The following is a 17380-nucleotide window of genomic DNA, read 5'->3' as shown; positions in this document are numbered from 1 at the left end:
TATTGATGAACTCATTACCTATCCACCAGTTTGTTTCTACTGCCATAGCAAGTGGACTCCAATCAACTGTAAAAACTTCTAAACCAACAGGAAGTGAAGGGCCAAAGTTCACTGATCAGACCACCAAAGTGCAAAATAAAAGTTCAAATGTTTGCTTAGAGTTTTAGAAAAAATAATCCTAGAGAAAAATGAAAGGATAGTAATAGATTCATAATGAGAAAGGGATCTTGGTCTATTTTGGGTTGCTGTAATCTATCAAAACAGGAAGTTTGTTAGGATCAAAAGTGTTCAAATAGTTTGATAACTCCTACTTCAGTGATAATACACCAGAGAGTGAAACAGCTCATATCCACAGTCAAGTGCAGAAATGATTAAATGCATGTGTCCTTGCTTTTTTGCCATCCTGCTGCTAGCTGTATTTACTCTTAGACAGTTCAGGGCACAGACAACAAAATGATAGTATCCAAATTTGCAGTGGGTCTGTCCATTCACTGTCAGGATGGCTCTTCTCAATTCAATTCATTGTGCATACAATCCCTACAAAATCAAGGTAATTCCTCACTGGGACAGACTCACCAAGTAATTGTCGTTTCCTCTACTGACAGGAGTAAGCACCACCATCAGTATGTCAGAAAAAAATATAGCACTACAAATTGAAAATAAACCACCATTTGAACATTCATAGACCGAGGACATTCCCAAACACAGTGTTGTTGAAAGAATTAATCGAAGCATAGGACTATAACAATAGTAAGGCAAGGCTGAGAAGAAGAGTGTGGATGCAAGAACAGTAAGGGACAAAGAAACAGGAAAAATAGGAAATCTGAGCCCAGTTGATTAGCATTTAAAGACACGAGTGAAATGATGAAATACATAAACTATGGAAGATCGCATAGCAATCCTAGCTAGACGCACTATGGACATAGTATTTTAGGAGGGCTAATAAGGCCAAAGTCAGTGCTCATAACTTCCTGTATGCTGTGCACTGTGCTTGCTAATTTCACATATAATCCATCATTTATTTCTATAATGAACTTGACAGCTAAATAGTAGTCTTCTTCTTATAGTCTTCTTCTTACCCTTTAGGAGACTGAGTGGCCATGCATGTATATCACAAAGTCTTGTTTGCTGAAAATGTGGTTCAGCTGTTAAGAGTGCATACAGCTCTTGCAAAAGCACCTTCCCTTTGCAATTGAGCAGCCCATTACCACTTGCATCTCCAGCTCTAAGAGATCTGATTCCTCTGGCCTCCTCAGACACCTGCCCTTAGACGAACATATTCTCTCTCTCTCTCTCTCTCTCTCTTCCTCTCACTATCGTTCTTTCTCTCTCTGACACACACGCACGCATGCGCGCGCGCACACACACACACACAAAATAATTTTATGTGCGTGGTTATTTTGTCTCCACGTATGTTTGTGACCCATGTTCATGCCTGGTACCATGGAGGTCAGAACACGACTTAAAATCACCCGGTACTAGATTTAAAGCTCGTTGAGAACGCCACAAATCCAATCCAGGTCTTCTGGGAGAATAACCAGCATTCTTAACTGCTGACTCATCTCTCCATCCTCAAAAATAAATAATTTTTTAAAGCATTATCAAGGCTAGTTGCTTTGCAAATTTCTGACATTATGATTGTGTTTTCCATTGACAGTCTTTTCCCTTCATAGATGATATTCTATAGCATAATTTTCTTCCTTTTTGTACTATCATTACCTCTTCTTTAACAACATTAATTTTTCATCATATTCTTTTCTAGTCATCTCATCACATCAGCCATGACCCTTTTTCTAAATAAAAGAATGCTTACTGATGAGCCTACAGGATGGCATATTTTAGAGAACTGGTCACCAGCATAATTTATTTATATACTTAGAAATATTTTTTCTTTTTAAATCCTGATATCATTTGATTAATTCTTAGAACTTCTATGCAAAGGTTTCATTCCTGGCTTCTGAGGTACTATGACAAAGTATTTTAGTTCTGTTTGTTTGATTTTGTACTAATGGTTCCCACTCAATAGTGTTGAAGAGGCACACACTCTTTGGATCCTGTTCTCCTAATGTCTCTTTGGTAGATTATCCTCCCCTCTATGTCGGACCAACATAGGCAGAGAAAAGGAAATTTTATAAAAATCTACCTCAATGCTTGGAAATTACTTATCTTTGTCTGTAGATTATGCCCTTTTCTGTTCCCTACTTCCGTTCTGTGGTTTACCTTTAAGGAGCTGGTAAGCCCTCAGGAAGCCTAGCAAACATGACAATAATTTGGGGAGCAGGTAGCATTCAGTTTCCCTAATTCCCTGACACACTCCGTTTCAGAGTCAGTTTCCTTGGAATCAATTTTGACACGTGTCTCTCTTTTCTCCCTAAAATTGCCATCAAAATCTGCCAGCTTTCTTTTAATATTCTAGAATTCTCTACCTCCACGTTAATGACTGGCTGCTCTCCCGTTAGCAGTTAGCAACTCATTCTACATAGAATGAGGAATGAGGCAATAATACCATGCCATGATAGCTCTGTGAATTAATGATCCCTAGGGATCTGTGCTGACTTACTTCACACTATCTTGGGGAATCTGTACTTTAATATCTAGTCTTGCCCTGCTCTTCCCCACTAGAAGCAACTGGCTTCATAGCAAAGATCACAGCCTTTCATCCTTGAATCCTTGAGAACTCGGTAAGAAGTATTCCTTCAAGGGTGGAGAGATGGCTTGGTGGTTAAAAGCATTGTCTGCTCTTTCAAAGGTCCTGAGTTCAATTCCCAGCAACGACATCGTGGCTCACAATCATCTGTAATGAGGTCTGGTGCCCTCTTCTGGCTAGCTGTATAAAAAATAAATAAATAAATACATATTTTAAAAAAGTATTATTTAAAAAAAGAAATATTCCTTCCCTAAGAAATAGAAGCGTAGAACTGTCATGGCCACCACCTTGCAGAAGAAAGAAACATTTCTTCAGACGCTGAAGACTGCACATGAAACAGTTGCACTGAATTAAAATAACTTTAATAGCCCATATAAAAATAAAATTAAAGATTTTAAATATTTATTTGTTTATTTATTATTGAGCTATAACAGAGGCCAAACACAGTGAGGAACCTTGAACAATAAAAGCAAAATTTCAAGTGCCAGAATCCCAGTTCATTGTGTTTCCTTTTCATTCATAGTACAGTATCTTCTGAGTAGCTCTGAGTCCAAACTTGAAAACAGCTCGTGCAGAATACGAATGCTGGCCTTTCTGGGTGTGAGTTAGAATAAATGTTAACACAGCATTATAGCCACCAGCAGTAAATGACAAATGCTACCCTTAATAAATCTCATGCATCTGGTTTTCCTTTCAGAGGCTAAAAACAAACAGACAGAAAAACAACAGTATTTCCTTGGGTTGTAAAGCTGGGTAAATTCATTCCTGGTGTCCCCTCTGCATTTGAAAGAAAAACTCCTACATAACTGTCTGTCCAGTGCTAATGCCCAGTTCCACAGTACCCACCAAGGTGCTTCTGGATGGACTGAGTTTGCCCCTTCTGAGAGGTAGGTGAGGCTGTAGACAAATCTGGAGTCTCACAACAGAACCACCTTGCTCCTGTTTCTTCTAGAGCATACACCTCTTGTGAAGGTGCCTAATGAAATTTCCTTAAATATTTTATAATTTTCACTCCTCCCACACTTCAGTCATACTGTTGAATTTGAATAAGTTGAACTCATGAATAATTCAGCTTCCCAGTACCAAAATTCACACACATTCTTTTCTTTAGAAGTTATGCCAATGCCATGTTCCAAGTATTCTGTTCTGCATTTCTAAATAAACGTGTTCTTCGAGATCGTGGTGAGGGAGACCACTGGTAGAACGGTACACACACAGATGAGGTACAGATAAAATATATCGGCACTGTGCTGTTCTGAGCTTACCTATGCACTGAACATTCTCAGAAAGATTCCAAGTCAGATTCATTTTGATGGAAATGTAGATTCCCTGTATTTAAGTATCGCCTTCCCCTTGCCACTTTAAAGAAATGTCAGTGGTGCTCCTCTTAATACTTTGAAATTCTCTGTAGAAAGTCACAGTCCATTTTGTGACTCAAAAAAACAAAGTCATTCTCTAAAGCAAAGGGAATGTATTATAACAGAAGCCATATGTAAATGAAGGAAATGTCACTTTTACAAAATGTGGTTATTTAATTGCCTCTTGCAAAGCAAGACAAAGGAATTACCTCATTGTTTTTATGGTTTCTTTTTCTTTCAGAGAACTCTGTGGAAAGAATCTCATAGGTTTAGTTGTAGTACAATGCTGTTGGAGTCTTAATTTTCCCAATCATCCATAGCGTAGTTCTTAGGAAATGTCTTTCTACATTTTGGTGACTGTTTGAAGAAACAGCTCCTTGGTTCTGCTAAACTTCATGTTGAATGATCAGAACCAGCATAACTGGATTCCATTGCTTGCCCAGGCTAAGACAATCCTTTCTACCTCATTGTTTTCTCTCATCTACTGCATCACCTCTGATTAGACAGATAACAATTGGATGAACTTTTATTTCATCATCCACAGATTCACTAATTATCCATTAAGCAACTGTTCCCATAGAGTTCTTGGCTTTGTGGGAAACACAGACACAGATCAGTCATGTACCCTGCAGAGGAAGCATGGCGGTGCCACAGCAAGACAGGAGATGCAGAAGCATAATTCTTCAGAAACAATCTGCAAGCATATGAAGTTCTATCTGGTTGCCTCCAATGACAGTCAGTGCTTGGAATCTTTGGGAAGAATGTCATACTATTTAAAGAAATAGTCTTTGAAGCCAGTCTTTGAAGAAATGTTAAAAAATCGTAGCAGTAACCATTAATATAAATGGTTAATCAGAAATCAAAAGAAGAGAAGTAGTTGAAAGTAATTTCCTATGATAGGATCCTGACTCCCATCTTTAGGGAGGCTAATTTTTTCCTTGGTTCTCATAAAATAGAAGGAGTTTTCACAAACAAGTGGTTGTGGACAGGATACTCCAAGTTCCAGGACATTTCTAGAACCAGAAAAAAATTATGAGCCACATGGTCGGAATGAATGGAGTGCTTCCTTCATAAACTTGGCACTTCTGGGCATAGTGTCACAACCTGAAATCCCAGCATTTAGAAAGAGAGACATGATGATTGCTACAAATCCAAAACCAGCCTAGGCAACAGAGCAGTTTCCAAGCCAGTCACGGCTACTGGTCCCCACACCCCAGCACCCAGTGAAGTGTCATTGCTAATAAACGCAGAATCCATGAGTAAGTGAACAATTGTAGAAGAATCTTTCTCCTCTGGGTTTCTGGTAGGAGCTGAGAATGGGTGTGCATTCAGGACCTCAGTACAAGCCTGCATGGATCACATACACCCCTGAAAACATGTCAGTTCTAGCCTAGCCTGTGTGTTCAGAATTGCCCTTGCAATGGAGATTTACATTCATTCATGTTTGCCTACCGTATGGAATTTGTAGCTCTTGTTTGCTCTTTGAATCCTAATACAGTGCTGTTTTTACATGTCTCTGAAAAGGCAAAGTTGCTGTCATGTCTTAAAGCAAAACAAAAGCCTTATTATCATCTTCCTTGAAAAAGTCATATTGTCTGTCTGGGCTGCATTCTCCCCTTCACCCCTCCTTTGGAAGCAATAGAAATGCCATGTCTTTGACTCACTTCCTTCTAGGATGTGTTCTCTTTGAGTCGGTTGTAAATTGATGTTGAATGTTGGGATTTTGTGGGGAGTTCAGCTTCCCACACTCCCTCCTTGACCCATCTCTATTGGAAATAACACTATTATAATCTGGATGCCCTTAGTACCCGGTGAAATGTCAAAGGTACCAAGTGGCTTGCTCTAGGGTTTCCCTATACATACATCACAATGTGTGTTATTTTTAATGGCTATGTATAAGAGCTTAGTTGGAAACAGGACTAGCAAAGTCAACTTTTTGTTGTTCTTGAACAAGGACAGTCTTAAATGGATCTTTGGTAAGGGTTGGAAACTAATACAAAATTAAAGATGAACTTGTCCCTTACATTTCTTTTTAATATATTTGGGTACAAAGTGACCGAATTATATATTAGAACCCCAGCTTAAAACCTCATAGCTTTGAAGTCAATGAAGTGTGAAACATGTCTTCAGCATATGATGTCCCAAACATAACTGTTAACAAAAACTGGCTGACCCTCCAGTTGGCTTTGATGCATTCTTTTGAGCTTCTACAGTGTAGTTGGTGTGAGTTAATCAGCTAAAAAATGAAAATATTGGTTATGAGGTAATTGCTTAGTCTTAGATATAGGCAGTTATAATAGTACCAAGGAAGGCGAGCGAGAAAACCAAAAGTGATTTTTTTTTTAAGAGAAAAAAGAAAAGCCAATGAGGGCTGCTGAGAAGCCAAGGACAATGACACTGGGTTTTGATCTTACTGCATGTACTGGCTTTGTGGGAACCTAGCCTGTTTGGATGTTCAGCCTCCTAGACCTGGATGGGGTGGGGATCTTGGACTTCCCACAGGGCAGGGAACCCTGACTGCTGTTTGGACTGGAGAGGGAGGGGGAAGGGAGTGGGAGGAGGAGAGTGGGGGGAGGGGGAGGGAAAAGGGATGCGGGGAGGAGGCGGAAATTTTTAATAATTAAAAATGAAAGAAAGAAAAAAATGAAAGAAAGAAAGAAAGAAAGAAAAGCCAAGTCCTAGAGACAAAGAATACCAAATTACAAATTAATGTAACTGTTAGCTATTCTAAATTCATTCAAGATGTTGGATGACAATAGTCTCCACGAACATAAAACTCATCATGCAACTGCAGAAATGTAAAAGAATAACCAAAACTCAGAAATCCGATGCAAGGCAAGAGCTGACTAATGTTGCCACCGAAGTCTGCTGTGCCTTGAAAAGAACATTTTATAGACAACTCATTGTTTCTTGAAATATAATAAGAAAAAAACAAGCTTTGAAAACATGTATATAAAAACATTGACCTATATTTAAAGAAAAAAAGCAGCATTTATTTTGTAATATGATCAGGTGGCAATTCAATTCCCTGTTAACTGAACTTGAAGTATTCCCTTTCAGGTCATAGATTGGTGTCGCTTATCATATAAATTGGTCAATAAGATTTACAAATAGTACCTTTAGTGCTTGGTTTTTCTGGTCTTATCTCCAGAAAAGGAAATCAGTTTAATTCTGTGCTGGCTTTCTCCTCAGAATTCATATGATTTGAATATGATTGACAGGGCATGGCATCATTATGCAGACTGTTAGATGGACCGATTATACTTATGAATACAAGAGTGGAGTGAATGAAAGCAACATGTAATTGATTCCATACTTGGTCTGACTGTTCATTAACAGTATGAATGTAGCACCGTCACTCCTCTGCTGGAAAAGGATGAGAGCAACCTATATGCGCTCTCACACTTGTTTTAGAATTCATTATGCTAAGAGCTTTCCCAGAATGTTTGAGCTGCCTTTGTTTTGCCACACGTAAGTCTGATTGAATCCATGTGAATAGCACTACTGCTTTCAGTATTTGTTAGGTACCCCACGCACCCAGTTTTCAATTTATCCTTTTGGAAACAATGAGGGGCTCTTCTGTGTACTTCCCCCCCCCAGGCAACCTTCTATCCTCCCCTCTTTTCTATGTAGTTCAGACTGATTTCCCAGGATAAATAAGGATGGGGGAGCCCAGGGCTTAAAAAACAAGAGCTGGTTTATCAACTGTTTGATTTCAGAAATAGATGAACAGAAAAGGTTCCATTTGTCTCGCCACACTCGAGTCTGATGAGACACAAAAGGGCCTGCCCCCACATTTCCCACACCTTTTCAAGAGGCTGCATTTGAAATGTTGATTAAATGCACAAATTACATTTCTGTTCTCTTGGCTTTCCTGAGCGGAATGAGAACAGTGCTCAGAGGCTGCATTTTTTTTCCCCCTGACCCACTGGGGAGGTGAGATCATACGAGGGCTCCCAGAGACTTGGGATTCTGATTCCACAGCTGCACACCTGATCTCTTCTGTGCCCACAAAGTTTTGCCAGATTCTAATGCAAAAGAACCAACAACACTAGGCCGAGCCAGGTGTTCCAATCTAGAAGCCACAAACACTCCATGGTCTCTAAACAAGATTTTGTGTACGGTGAATAAATATATTCATCTCAGATTCCTGTCTTGTCAGGGTCTGACTTTTATTGAATCATCAGTTGACTCATTAAGATAATAGGCCAGAGAACTCTCTAGTGGGGATAGAATTAATCATATCAGTCTTTTTATGGGTTCATATTTGTGTTATGCTACAGTTTGTAATTGATAAATGTATCATATGTATAACAAAAACTCACCTCCCAAAGCTGGGTCTGGGAAACCGGGGACTGTGGTTTTTAACATGTACACAAAGGCTTTGGATTTCTTCTCATCAAAAGAAAGAGACTGTATCACTCCATTTGAAACAAAGTGCTCCCCCTACCCCTGACAGTTACGGTTAACAGAATAATGTGTTAGTGGTGCTTGTGTGACTTCCAAAGTTGTGTTTTTATAAGGTACCATTGCTTCTATGTAAGTAAAATTCTGTATGGCTGCCATGCTATGAGGAAAACCAAACATACAGAGAGTTATGCTTCTTATACAGGGAATCATTGAAGTCGTCAGAGAGAATGAGCCCCCTCCAATCTTTGGACATTATTTTCTCCCACCTAGTACTAGGAAGGCAGCTGCTGATGTAAGCTGTATGACAGATGCTAAGCCACACTCCTGGCTTTTTCCCTTTCAGAATTTCTGATCCACAAAGAACATCTGAAATAATAGACGTGATTGTTACATTAAAACCATTGTGTTTTGCAGAAATCTCTTACGTCACTATTACTGTAGCTAATCAGGCATGGGATATATACAAATAGAAGGGTCAGGTAGTGAAATTCATGGTAAGCCCATGACATATAGAAATATACATAAACTCCATCAATTTGTAGTGACCTTGTGAATGTTTATAGCTAAGAATATTATCTTGTGATAATATGTCTCTTCACATTAATCTGTTCATTTGGGCACAGATCTTAAACATGGAGGAGCAGATTGTTTTCTATACCACCCTATTTATCTCTAAAATTTCTTGACAGTTATTTCAATTCTTTGGCTACTGCGATAATTCTAAAATATTTTGCTTATAACTATGGAGGATTCTATTTACTTACTATAAATATATTAAAATTTTAAAAATAGATAGTAACCATGTAAGTGAAAAATGCTCCTTTTTTTGGTCATAGAGTGAATACATTTATCATGTTTACTTAAACATGTTTAGTGTTTTATACAGTGATGCTTGACAGTAAGTTTCTTTTTTATTATTTATTATTATTTTATTTTATTACTTAAAAATACCAATCTAAATTCCCACTTCCTCCACACACCCATTCCCCCACCGCTCTACAATCTTAAGAGAGGGCAAGGCACCCTTCCCTGTGGAAAGTCCAAGGCCCTCCCCACTACATCCAGGTTGAGCATGGTATACATCCAAAGAGAATAGGATCCCATGCAGTAGAGACAAATCCCAGTGCCATTGTCATTGGACCCTCAGTTTGCTCCAACTGTCAACCACATTCAGAGGGACTAGTTTTATCCCATGCTCATTAATTCCCAGTCTAGATGGAGTTGGTAATCTCCCTTTAGGTAAGGCACATTGTCTCAGTGAGTGAACCCTTAGCTTGACTTCCTTGTTCATACTCTCCCTCCTTCCACTCTTCAACTGGACCTTGAGAGCTCAGTCCAGTGCTCTGATGTGTGTCTCTGCCTCTGTTTCCATCTGTTGTTGGATGAAAGTTCTATGGTGATATTTAATATAATCATCAGTCTGACTACAGGGCAAGGCCAGTTCAGACACCCTCTCCTCTATTGCTTAGGGTCTTAGCTGGGGTCATCCTTATGGATTCCTGGGAATTTTTCTGGAGACAGGTTTCTTGCAAACCCCAAAATGGCTCCCTCAATCAAGATATCACTTTCCTTGTTGTCATATCTGTCCATCTCCATCTCAAATATCCCATCCCCTCAACCCCCTCCCAAGCCCTCCTCTTCTCGCCTCCTCTTCCTCTTCCCCCCTTCCTTTTACCCCCCACCCTCATGTTTCCAAATTTTTTCAGGGGATCTTGTCTGCTGCCAATTTCCAGGTGGATCTATATATGTTTTTCTTTGGGTTCACCTTATTACTTAGCTTCTCTAGGATCACGAACTATACGGTCAATGTCCTTTGTTTATGGCTAGCATCTACTAATGACTGAGTACATACCATATTCATATTTTTGGATCTGGATTATCTCACTCAGGATAGTGTTTTCTAATTCCATCCATTTGCATGCAAAATTCAAGATGTCATTGCTTTTTACAACTGAGTAGAGCTCTAATGTGTAGATGTGCCACACTTTTCTTTATCCATTCTTCCATTGAGGGGCACCTAGGTTGTTTCCAGGTTCTGGCTATTACAAATAATGTTGCTATGAACATAGTTGAACAAATGCTTTTGTAGTATGATTGATCATCTTTTGGGTATATTCCCAAGAGTAGTATTGCTGGATCCTGAGGTAGATTGGTTCCCAATTTTCTGAGAAACTTCCACACTGATTTCCAAAGTGGTTGTACAAGTTTGCATTCCCACCAGCAATGGATGAGTGTTCCCCTTACTCCACATCCTCTCCAGCATAAACTATCATTAGTGTTTTTGATTTTGGCCATTCTGACAGGTGTAAGATGGTATTGCAAAGTCTTTTTATTTTGGATTTGCATTTCCCTGATAGCTAAGGAAGTTGAACATGTCATTAAGTGTCTTTTGACCATTTGAAACTCTTCTGTTGAGAATTCTCTGTTTCGTTCAGTACCCCATTTTTAATTGGGTTATTTAGAATTTTAATGTGTAATTTCTTTAATCCACATACCCATTAACACCTGATTTTTGACAAAGAAGCTAAAATTATACAATGGAAAAAAGAAAGCATCTTCGACAAATGGTGCTGGCATAACTGAATGTCAACATGTAGAAGAATGAAAATAGATCCATATCTATCGCCATGCACAAAACTCAAGTCCAAATGTATTAAAGAACTTAATATAAATCTGACCACACTAAACCTGATAGAGGAGAAAGTGGGAAGTAGCTTTCAATGCATGGGCACAGGAGACAACTTCCTAAGTATAATCCTAGTAGCATAGACAATAAGAGCAACAATGAATAAATGGGACCTCCTGAAAATTAGAAGCTACTGTAAAGCAAAGGACACAATTAATAAGACACAAAGGCAACCTACAGAATGGGAGAAGATTTTCACCAACCCCACACCAGACAAAGGACTGATCTCCAAAATATATAAACAACTCAAGAAAGTGAGCTTCATAGTGGAATGAAGATAATTAGTATTTCCATTTCCTTAAATATTAAGCAGAAACTTGCACTTTTATGTGCCACCTATCACTCGTATGTACTTTAAAGTAATTTCCTCATAAAGATAAATAATTGATGACAACAAAATAAAACCAAGATATACCTGATAGATTCTCGGTTTTAAATTTATTGTGCCTTTTTTCTTCTCTTAACTCAACATTTTCATATTTATAATAAAAAGAAGCTTATCTTTGAAATGTGAACTAGCAAGTGTTATACAGGCAGGATAAACAGGATCAGGGAATGTGACTTAATAAGTCATGTGCTATTTTAATATTTTAATTTTCTAGTAGGAACTTCCTAACTTACATAAGTTGAATATTGTACACAGACAAGTACTGGTGGCACTTCCACAGGATCAGGGTTCAATTCCCACTAAAAACAGTCCCCAGTTATCTGGTGCCTTCTCTAACCTCCATGGGTATCAGACACCTATGTGGTGAAAGCATACAAGTAGACAGAACATCCATACACAAAAATTTTTAAATATTAGAAAGAGTAAAATAAGTATAAAATACAACAAAAATATTTTTGTCCTTGAATTATATATTTGTCCCAGCCCTTTCTCCCTTCATCTTTATAGATGCAACATGATAAGCTCTCTTTTCCACCACATACTCTAACACACATGTGCGATGATTCTCTGCTTCTGCTTTGGCATAGGACCGCAGAGCAAGCACTCCATTGAACAAAGCCTCTGAGACCATCAGCCAAGACAACTCTTTCCTCTTAAAAAGAAGAGGAAAGCCATTTCTCTCAGATATTTGTCACAGCAACAAGAAAGATGTGGCTGACACAGTCCATCTTTATCTTTGAAGACTGAAACCCCAAAAAGGGACAATCTTGTCCAAGTTCACACAGCTCATGGTGACAGACTTGGGTCTTCTACATGGCTGTCTGATCTCAGGATATACAGCCCAATGTTCTTCTCACACTCCTATTTGTGTGCTGAAGGTCCCTTAGATAGTGTGGCTGCCTTCATGAACAGTGGTGTTCATCATTTTGTGCGTCTTGCCAGTCATGAGGCATTGAATTTAGAAGTTCTCATTTTATTATCTGTCCCAAAGGATTCAGAATCCAGGCTTAAGGTAAAGCATTGCCCATGAATTTTTCATGCATATGTGTCTACACATTGTGAAGATGCTATTCAGTTTTAAAAATATAAATTGATATAAAGGATCCTTGAAGTTACAGGAGCTGTTTGTTTCTGTTTGGGCGGTGGTAGGACATGCCTTTAATCCCAGCACACAAGAGGCAGAGGAAGGTGCATATCTTTGAGTTTGAGGCCAGCTTGGTCTACAGAGTAAGTTCCAGGACAGGCCCCAAAGCTACAGAGAAACCCTGTCTCTAAAAACCAAAACCAAAACCAAAAAAAAAAAAAAAAGCCCTTTGGGCCTCCTAACCATGTTCAAGTAGTTTTGTTGTTGTTTTGTTTTTGGTTTTTGTTGACTTTTTTGATGTCCATGTATCAAGTCTGCCTCCCTTATAATGTTAAATACTAGTGATACTGTGCAACAATGTAGAAATGACATCAAAGAAACAGCTGATTTGTTTTACATATAAGAAAACCTAGTCAGGAACTCATAAAAATGAGGACTTAGCATGGGTACTTGATCACTCAATGATAAGTCTGAAGCTAAAAGCTGTGCACCTGTATGGAATGCATAACAGGAAAAACAGAACTCAATGTAGAGTAGTTACAAATAAATAAAATGAACAATTAAGATAATGAAAGGAATTTCCCTTGAACTCTCATATCGATTCACCTCCAGCTTTGTAAATCTGAGAGGTCATTGTGTTGGTCAATAAAAACACTTGATCTTGGATGTTATAAATTTAATATAGAGCATAAAGCACAGGAATCAATATTTTGATATTGGGGAAGCTCATTTATAGGCCGTTTGTCCTCTGACTTTTAAATGAAATGGAGAGCTGTGAAAACACATGGAATCATTTTTCAAAAATTCCACTTAAGTTATGTATACAATGATGGCTAAAAGAAAGTACAGGCAGGGATTTCATTTTGTAACCACTACCAGTTATTGTAGACTCCACCCTACCACGGGTCTTCCCACTAATGCCTCTAAGACCCTTTCTTCCCTAAACAAGTAGACCCATCTTTTATAGTTTCATATAAGAGGCACTTCTTCATCATCTCTATTTGCAAGACAGGAAGAACATGACCATTTCCCATTGTCCCATTAAGTAAGGGGTGGTGGAGAAACCAGATCTCAACTTGTTCAGTAAGAATGAGGGTGCCATAGTGACCCTACAACCTTCCCAAAACCCTAGTTTGTGTACCTTGGTCTTCTATGAGTACCATGCATAATATAAGTTCCAGCCATCAAATGGATTTGAACAATGCCATTCTGTAGCTCCCTCCAGTAAAGCCGCAAGTCATTAGGGGACGCTAAATGCCCAAAGATGCCTTATAATAAAGTAGCTGGTATGTCTCAATTTTACCCCATAGAGTCTGAATTTTAGTTCATATATGATTATACCTGCTGGGATACTTCCTTATATGATTCAGTGTGTTTATATCCAACTTTCCTACTGTTGTGAGATTTCCCTCTGTAGGCTGTAAATATCAGCAATAAATAAAGAAACTGCTTCGGACCTATAGCAGGGCAGAACCTAGCTAGTCGGGGAAAACTAAACTGAATGCTGGGAGAAAGAAGGGCAGAGTCGGGAGAAGGCATGGACCCACTGCCCGAGACAGGCACGTTAAAACTTTGCTGGTAGGCCACAACCATGTGGTGATGCACAGATCAATGGAGATGGGTTAAACTAAGATGTAAGAGTTAGCCAATAAGAAGCTAGAGCTAATGGGCCAAGCAGTAACTTAAATAATATAGTTTCTGTCTGATTATTTCAGGGCTGAGCGACTGGGAACAAATGAGCAGCCCTCTGCACCATCCCACGTTTGTATTCATTAGATGATTTGGAACATTATAGCTGGGTACAAACAAGTAACCAGATGCAATCAAATAAAGCGGGCCCTGCTCCCCTGTAGTCTAGCATCCACTGAAAAAATAACATAAAAATAAAAATGTAGTCCTCGGAGAGTTTATTACGTAGGAGGCAAGGCTCCTATTTCCTGACTATATGTAGTTTATGTTGTTTTATTGCTAAATAATGTTACCATTATATGCTTTGTTTCATTGTGTGCAACCCATTTCCACTTTCTTTTCCATTTCTATGCTGGGGTCATTCCCACTGCAATGAGATCCAGACCCACCTGTTAAAGATCAGCATGAGCGCGATGGAGTAGATTTTCTGCCTACTTTGATCATACAACATCATCTCTAATACTGTCTGGCAAGAGATTAAATATTGTTTTAGAATTAATCGTCGAAATCCTGCTCAGAGGGCCATTCTCAAATATCATATAATAGTCTCTGTGTTTGTCAGGAGACCAGCGAAGTTCCCCCCAATAGTGGTTTATGGGTCTCAATTCAAATTTTACATACAATTTTAACTGTGCTATATTCCTGTTTTTACAAAGCTTTCTTATTCTTGTCCTTGTTAAAACTAAGTGGTGTGGATTAGCCAAAGTAAATAGTTTCATTTCATTATAATAGTCTGCTAATACAGGCCAAAATTTATCTCTTTGATCAAACTTGATTAGTTCTTGTAACTTATGTCAGTGAGATGTCATAATTATTCAATTAACATATAAAACTAGGAAGCAAATGTACAAAGTATTTTAAGTAATTTGGCTCAAATTTTCATTCCTTCTAATCTTTTTTTTTTACTTTGAAATGAGGATAATCTTATTTTGTAATGCTTATGAATTTAAAGAAAGACTTAAAAATGTGGGACCTGGAACTGTCAATCAAGCGGTAGCATGTGTGCCTGATGTGCACAGCAAGGCTGTGGTTCAGTCCCAGCACATCTCACAAGCATTCTTGTGTATGTAAAATGAAAAAAAAAATAACAGCATGCATGAGGTTTACATACAAAAGTAAGAACTGTCTACTTTTCTTTTCTGTTTTTACCTACATGGAGGTTAAAAGGAACAGATTACTCTATGAGAGTTTTAGTGATAAAAATAAGGAATTAAGCATCAGCTAGCACGTGTACATATTATTTATTATTCCTGGTATTGCTCATGTTTGTGGAGATTGAACAAATTAGAACTGTTAGTAATAGCTTGAAGCTTTTCGCTTTAGAATCATGATTGTGATAAAAATCCTCTTGGTGATATTTTCAAGGTCCTCTTATATCATATAATGTCTTATTTATAAGGAGAATTGTGTCTGGCATTGACTCTCTCTTCCCCTGTCAATTCAGATGCTCATTTTTCAGGCAATTATTTCTCGGTTTATGTCCCACCAAGGATCTGTCTTCTGCCAGGGTGCCAATTGGGTACATCTTATACAATGATCTGTCACCCTTGGACCTGACCAAAACCCATGAACCAGTTCAATGGTACTGAAATGCTTTTTTCTGGTGTCACCTTCTTGGGAAGGTAGCCTGCTTTGTGAGGGTATGGTCCCTGGAATCTTTTGCAATAGAGCATTTGTGTCATCAATATTTCTCAGCTTCGCTGTCTCCAGGCCCCAACATTAATATCTAAAATAAATAAAGCACCAGTCGTGTGAAAAGTAAACAGTGCTTCACTGATCCTGTGATTTCTTTTGCATTTGCAGATGTCATCCATACCGTAGGGCCAATAGCCAGAGGCCACATTAATGGTTCCCACAAGGAAGACCTTGCAAATTGCTATCAATCATCCTTGAAGCTGGTGAAAGAAAATAATCTCCGATCAGTTGTAAGTACTTCAGAGTTCTTTGTTTTGCATTCCTTCTCAGCCTTTATGCAAAGAAACTAGCCAGTGACGAGTTTATTATAATAGTGTACATTGCTTTTTCCATCGGCAGTATGTGCACATGGTTAGCGCCATTTAACCTTTGTCTGTGTGAGCGTACCTGCATAGCTACATAGGCATCTTCAGATTGAATTCATTTTCAGGCACTTACTCCGTGTGTTTTTCCTGAACACTGTTGTTCTTTCAGACTCATTTTACTCCCTGTAACCTAATGACCTATAGCTGAGAACATCGCACCCTTACAATTTGTATCAAGTTAGACAGATAATTCAGAAAATGTGCATCTAATCTATCTTCTTACCAGTGTTCTGAAGGAAATCTGGCTTTGGAGGTCTTTGTTTGTCTGCCCTTTTCCCCCCCAGCATTCCCTGACTTAATTACATCTCAATTACACCAGGAAAATAAAACTGTGAGCATTATACATTGTAAATACCCAAAAGTAAGTTTATTTGCCCTAGAATAAGTTAATTTGGCTAAAATATATAAGGTTTTTAATTCCACAGAGATTACAACCTTGCTGAAGTTGTAGGATGGGAAAGGCATTATCTTTCTGAAGGCTTAGCAGGCTGAGTAGACCTCAGCATTGCTTGCAAATTCACACTAGTGGTAGCTGTACAGTTTGCAAGAAAAGCACTAAGTGTTCCACACATTTGGAAAGCCACACTTCGTTGTTGGAGAAAGACATGTTTTTTTTTTTCGACCCACACATGCATCAATAAGGGAAATCAGGGCAGGAACTCAAGCAGAAGCCATAGAGGACGCTGCTTGCTATTTCTCTCACATGTTCCTGCGCAGCTAGCTATCTTATTTTATACAGCCACAGCACAGAGAGTGATGCTGTGGACAGACGGCTGCCTTCCTATTTCAAATAGCCATGAAGACAGTCCCCCACAGACATGCTCATGGACCAGTTCGGTCTGAGAACGCCTCAACTGAGACTCTCTCCTTAGGTGACTCTAGGCTGTGTCAAGGGTACAGGTGAAGTTCACTAGGACTCAGAGCCACAGGGCTACTCAACTTTCCACAAGAATGACTGCTGGGGATCTGAACTCAGGTCTCCGTGCTTTCACAACCAGCACGTTAGCCACTGAGTTGTTCCCTCTAGCCCAAGACTCTATTGGCAGAAGAGGAAGCTG

The 17380-nt window shown here is 38.8% G+C and overlaps 1 protein-coding gene across 4 annotated transcripts in view; it reads left to right on the top strand.

The window, feature by feature from the left end:
* The window catches only part of Macrod2 (mono-ADP ribosylhydrolase 2), a 1907927-nt gene that overhangs the window by 1113332 nt on the left and 777215 nt on the right, over positions 1–17380 (top strand). For all 4 annotated transcript variants that reach the window (XM_041670251.1, XM_041670250.1, XM_041670249.1 and 1 more), the window contains exon 6: positions 16066–16187. In XM_041670251.1, the coding sequence (XP_041526185.1) occupies positions 16066–16187 (122 nt within the window). The remainder of the gene's footprint in view (positions 1–16065; positions 16188–17380) is intronic.

Source organism: Microtus oregoni, unplaced genomic scaffold (genome assembly GCF_018167655.1).
Source record: "Microtus oregoni isolate MIOR12 unplaced genomic scaffold, Mior012 000020F_ref0000438, whole genome shotgun sequence".
NCBI lineage: Eukaryota > Metazoa > Chordata > Mammalia > Rodentia > Cricetidae > Microtus > Microtus oregoni.
The sequence above is the reverse complement of the archived record's forward strand: the minus strand, read 5'-3'. Positions and strand labels throughout refer to the sequence as shown.